General features: G+C 48.1%; 1 protein-coding gene across 1 annotated transcript; it reads left to right on the top strand.

The window, feature by feature from the left end:
• The first annotated feature begins 2,055 nt into the window (after nucleotides 1–2,055).
• LOC122097945 (nuclear pore-associated protein 1-like) lies at nucleotides 2,056–5,023 on the top strand. Its single transcript, XM_042668513.1, has 2 exons — nucleotides 2,056–2,491; nucleotides 2,682–5,023. The coding sequence occupies exons 1-2, from the start codon at nucleotides 2,056–2,058 to the stop codon at nucleotides 5,021–5,023; spliced, it is 2,778 nt and encodes a 925-aa protein (XP_042524447.1).
• The last annotated feature ends 429 nt before the right edge of the window (nucleotides 5,024–5,452 follow it).

The following is a 5,452-nucleotide window of genomic DNA, read 5'->3' on the forward strand; positions in this document are numbered from 1 at the left end:
GAACCACTCCCCAAGTCTGGCTTTTAGCTGGTGAATTGGAGGTAGACACTTGTAAACCTTTCTTTATAGGATGGCTACTCTCCTGAGTAGCTAGGATGACAAGTGAGAGCCTGTACTTCCTGGTTTGTCCTGTATTTTCCTTCCATTCATAGTTAACCCTGCAGGGCACTTACATCTGAAAGAAGAGTTTTCAGACTTTGACTCTGGTTGTTGGCTGTCTGTGACCTGAGAATAAGTAACTTCTCCAAGTTCTAGCAGGCCACTTTTTTCTCTTTTACAAAGAGATGAAAGATATAAACCTCTTCAGTACATATCATTCCTAATTTGACTTTCATTTTTAGATATAATTCCATGTCATCAATTTATTTTAAGTCAGGCCTTTTGATACTCATTCTATGAAATAATATTTCAGAGTTTTAGACCAATTATTTGTAATTTTATATTATGTTTCCTTACTTTTTAGACTGTGACAGTTTCCTAGAACAGTGGGGATGATGTGGACAGAAATCACACACCAGGTCACCAATTAGAAAAATACTAGTGTGTTCTGGTGGGAATTCTCAAACCTATCAGATTCGTACATTCCTGAAGCTAAATTCATGGTTGTTATGACCAACAGTTGTCATTATGTGCAATGTGTAAATGTTCTCTTAAATAGATTTTTAAATTAAAACAGTAAATTGGGCATACTGACACATGGGAATCTGAGGCAGGAGAATGATGAATTAAATACCCTGACTCAAACACAAAACAGCACACACAGATAGATAGATAGATAGATAGATAGATAGATAGATAGATAGATAGACAGACAGACAGACAGACAGACAGACAGATAGATATGCATTTTGTGTTCATGTTATTTTCAAGAAAATGCATATAAATATATGTATGTGTATATACATATATACTTCATTAGCCTTCTGTTACTCATGTATTTGAGATCTCTGCATAATGGTGACACAAATAATTATAAGAGAGACAATGACTGCAATGTAGGGAGTCAAACCAACAAGATATAACTAAGACAAAGTCATGGGTACGTGTTTTCCAATTTTACTTATCTTGGTGAAATTTATAACTCTTTCAATCATCCTATGTATATATCCCTTGTCCACACCTCCAGTAAGAGAACTCTGGTCTTGGGCATAAGGAAATCTAAACTTATATTAACTTGACCCTAATGTTCTTGAACAGTACACCCAACTGGTGTCTCATAAAGTCCAAATTAGGTTCTGTTCTTTGCTAGCAAACCAATGAGTCGTATGATTTGTCAACACCTTCCATAAAGACCAGAAAACTAGCTTGGTATTTATATGGAATAACAGGCTGCTGAATTTCTTTAGCACACATCCAAAGAGATATGCAGTGGATGCTCCCCTACTTCCCAGCAGGGAAATCTTCCCAATGTTGAAAGATACTCGTGTCTCTTGTAGTTACCCTGTGAGATCCCCAGCTCCCAAAGCTGTGCCAAGGACAGGTTGGGTGAAACCCAACTCCCAGACTGATCAAACTCCCAGGGATCATGTAAGGTGGTGGGGGGCAAAAAGCCCACAGGAATTCCACGACACCGTTGAATTCCTCCACCTAAACGAAATGCATTTAGTGTGCAAGATTCAAGTCCAAGAGAGAGGGGCATGAAGCTGTGATGACAGTTGGTGCCCTGGAGCCTGATGTGAGTAGATAATGCCTGTGGACAAGTGCTTGTGCTCACTGTAGATAAGAAATGTGGAGGAGGGTCCTGGATGGACTATGGAAATAGTAACTCAGATACTAGGATTGCAAGGAGGTAGATGGGCGGAGAGCTTTCCCAATTCATGCTGAGGCCAGGGGCTGCCTGGGCCACTAGCATCTGTGTGACCATCAGAAGAATGTGGGGTTCAAACGTTCCTTTGAGGCTGCTGCTCACCCTCCGCATGCATGCATGGTCTGTGGAATGGGCAGGTGATGTCACAGAGGCCAAGCTGGGCAGTGCGTCCTCAGCGACCCGAGGAGAAGGATCGCTGCTGCTGCTCCTCCCTCTCATAGCTGATAATTCGCACATATTTCCCCGTCATGGGAAACTTTGTCAGTAAATCGTATCTTGAGCTGCGCGGCCTCACCTTCCCGAGGTGGGTTCGCAGAGCAGGACCCGAGCCTGCACGCTGCCCTGTCTGTAGGAAGGTCAGGCCGGTTCCCAGGCCAGCGCCACCACCAGCCCGTCCACCTAGGGCCCCCAAGAGGAGGTGCCCTCTGCCGGAGGCCTCGGACACCACCCGGGGGCAGGGCCCTTCAGCGTCTCCAGAGCGATCGCCAAAAAGACCTGCGCCTCTGCTGCCAACTGGAGACTCGGGGTTGGAAACCCCCAGAAGCCCAAGCACCCCTTCGGGTCAGCTCGAGTCCACACCTCGAATTGCAACACCCAGGCCGCGCAATCATCTTGTGGTGCCCAAGATGCCGTGGGACGTCCCTCTTCCTGATTCAAGCAGCGCAGAGTTTGAAGGCCAAGAGGGTGAGTTCAAAATTCAGGGAGACCATCAGGGACAGGCCAGTGGGAGGGGAGACCTAGCAATGGAGCAAAGGCACCATGCCGTTCTGTGACCATCAGGAGAGACTTACTCTCAATTGATGCTGCCTTACTCCCCAGCCGGGGACTCTTCCCAGTGTGGAAAGGAATGAAAAGGTACTTGTGTCTCCTCTAGTTACCCAATCTCATGGCTGTGACATTCCTAACTCGCAAAGCTCCACCGCAGACAAGCTGGGTGAAAACGAACCCCCGAATGGCTCACGCTCCCAGGAGTCAGGTAAGGTGGTGGAGGGCAAAAAGCCAACCACAAGTCCACCACCAGACTCCCAGGAGTCAGCGAAGGGGGTAGTGGGTAAAAAGCTCAAAGCTTATCCAACACAAGACTCCCAAGCGTCAGCGAAGATGGTGGACAGTGAAAAGCCCAGAGCTCATCTACCAGACTCTCAGGAGTCAGCGAAGGGGGCAGTGGATGTAAAGCCCAAAGCTCGTCCACCACAGGACTCCCTGGAGTCAGTGAAGGGGGTGGCAGTTGAAACACCCACAGCTAGACCACCAGCAAGCCCTACTACCCCAAATCTGGCAGCTCGCAGAGCATCCAAAAGGAAAGCAGCATTGCCATCAGCTCTTCCTTTGCCAGAGATTGTGCCAGTACCAATACAGTGGGGTGGCAGTGAGCTTCCCCCACCTCCTAAACTTCCATGCATGGACATGGAGAAAGACGTGGACATTTGTAACACCACTCAGTCTATTCACAGTAAAATCTGTAATACAAAATGCTCAGGGAGGAGAACAGAAGTGACAGATGGCAGTGACATCAACACTGCCTCTTCTGTTCCTCCATCTGATTCAGAGACTTATGTCTTCGTGACCCTGCCTACCTGCACTTTAAACATCCCAGCTCTTCTCAACACCACTAATGTGGAAGAGCAGGCTGCTGGGGCCAACATTGTGCCAGCACCCTCATCAAACTCTAACGAGGGTCTAGCACCTAAAATCCTCATTTCCTCTTTGGCTCCTCCTGCAGACTCTCCTCCTTTTGGTACCCCAGCTTCTCAACTAGGGGTTCTAAATGATAAAAATGGAAACCATGCTCCTTTAATGAGAGCTGCAACTCCTACCACTTCTCTCTCCTCCAAACTTTACCTTCCTGTTTATTCCCTTCTCCCCTGCACAAAGGAATCTAACACTGCTACTTCTCTTGATTCCTGTCCTCTTCCCTTCTCCACCCTTCCTGTAGTCCCACTTCCCATTAACACTACCACCACTGATTTGGCTACAGCCGCCCCCAGTGTATCCTGTCATGTGAGCCTGCAGCCGGCCACAGATGAAGATATTGTTCAGATGGATACCACACCTCCATCTGCAGCCGTCATTTACTCATCTCCCCAAGTCTCCACCACTGACTCCTGTGCATTGCTTCAGGCTCCCAATAGCTTGCAACAGGGAAACTTTATGAATGGGCCAGTACCCAGCGGCCCACCTATACCTCCCCCACAACCAGTACCTCAGGTTCCCTATGGCCTGCAACCAGGACACTTGCCGAATGGGCCAGTGCCCACCAGCCCACCAGTACCCCAGGCGCTCTGCAGTCCGCCTCAGGGCCATGTCACCGTGGGCCCAGACCCCACTGCCCCTGCAACACCCTATACCTATCCAGTTCCCCAAATCCCCTGCAGTCTGTACCAGGGGCAACTTGGGATGGGGCTAGCCCCCACCAACCTACCTCCTACCAGGGGGTCCTGTTCTTCCCAAACCTTGGTCCCTCAAAATGATCACTATTCCACCAATTCCATCACTGTTGTGCAACCACAGCACACAGTGTCACATAGTGACTCTATTTCCAGCAAGCAATACCCCCACAATCAGTTTATACAGTCTCAGCACATGCAGGGACCCAGCCCAAATACTGGCCATCCATCTAGTGCTAGTGCCCTTCCACACCCCACACTTGGGGTTTTCAGTGGACTACCTGATAACAATTACTCTCTGAGCCAACCAGTACCCTTCCAAACACCAGTTATTGACCTAACTGTGCCTACAATGCAACCACCTAATGACTCTGTCAATGTGATCCCTCTTGTGCAGCAGTTGCACAATCCCTGTCTTCCGATATGTTATGGACCTCGGGTTCTTCCCAGTATGGAGCAAGCAATTGTCCCTATTCCTGAAAATTGTTCTTCCACACCAACGAAACTATTCATGGACAATGATATGATGGATACAACACCTCCTTCAGAGGCTTCAATCTATCCATCTCCAACCGTCTTGACAAACAACCTCTCTGTAGTGAACCAGGACCATTCTGCTCCTGCCCATGTGCCACACAGTGGCATTATTTCCAGCAACCAAGACTCCCACAGTCAGTTTATACAATCCCAGAACATGCCGGGGCCTAGCCCACACACTGGCCATCCATCTAGTGCTGGTGCCCTTCCACACCCCACCGTCGGGGTCTTCAATGGACAACCTGACAGTTTGTCTCTGAGCCAACCAGTACCCTTACAAACACATTATTGACCTAACTGTGCCTACAATGCAACCATCTAGTGCCACCAACATACAAACAGGACATATGGCCATGCCAATGCCTGTGCCTGCAGTGAACGCTGATATTACTCCCCAGCACACCTCTTGTAGTGACTCTTCTGGTGTTTGCAACACTGCCAGACAGAAAACTCCTGGCAAGAAAATCTCCAGACGCACAGGCTCTCATGACACTAATACATCCCTGATCCAAGCTACTCCTGCAACAAATATTGGCCATCCACCTAGTGCTAGTGCCCTTCCAGACCCCACACTTGGAGTTTTCAGTGGGCAATCCAACAATTTCTCTCTGAGCCAACCAGTATCCTTTCAAACACCAGTTATTGACCTAACTGTGCCTACAATGCAACCACCTAATGACTCCATCAATGTGATCCCTGTTGTGCATTAAATGCACAATTC

Source organism: Dipodomys spectabilis, unplaced genomic scaffold, assembly GCF_019054845.1.
Source record: "Dipodomys spectabilis isolate Male_0828 unplaced genomic scaffold, ASM1905484v1 ptg000442l, whole genome shotgun sequence".
NCBI lineage: Eukaryota > Metazoa > Chordata > Mammalia > Rodentia > Heteromyidae > Dipodomys > Dipodomys spectabilis.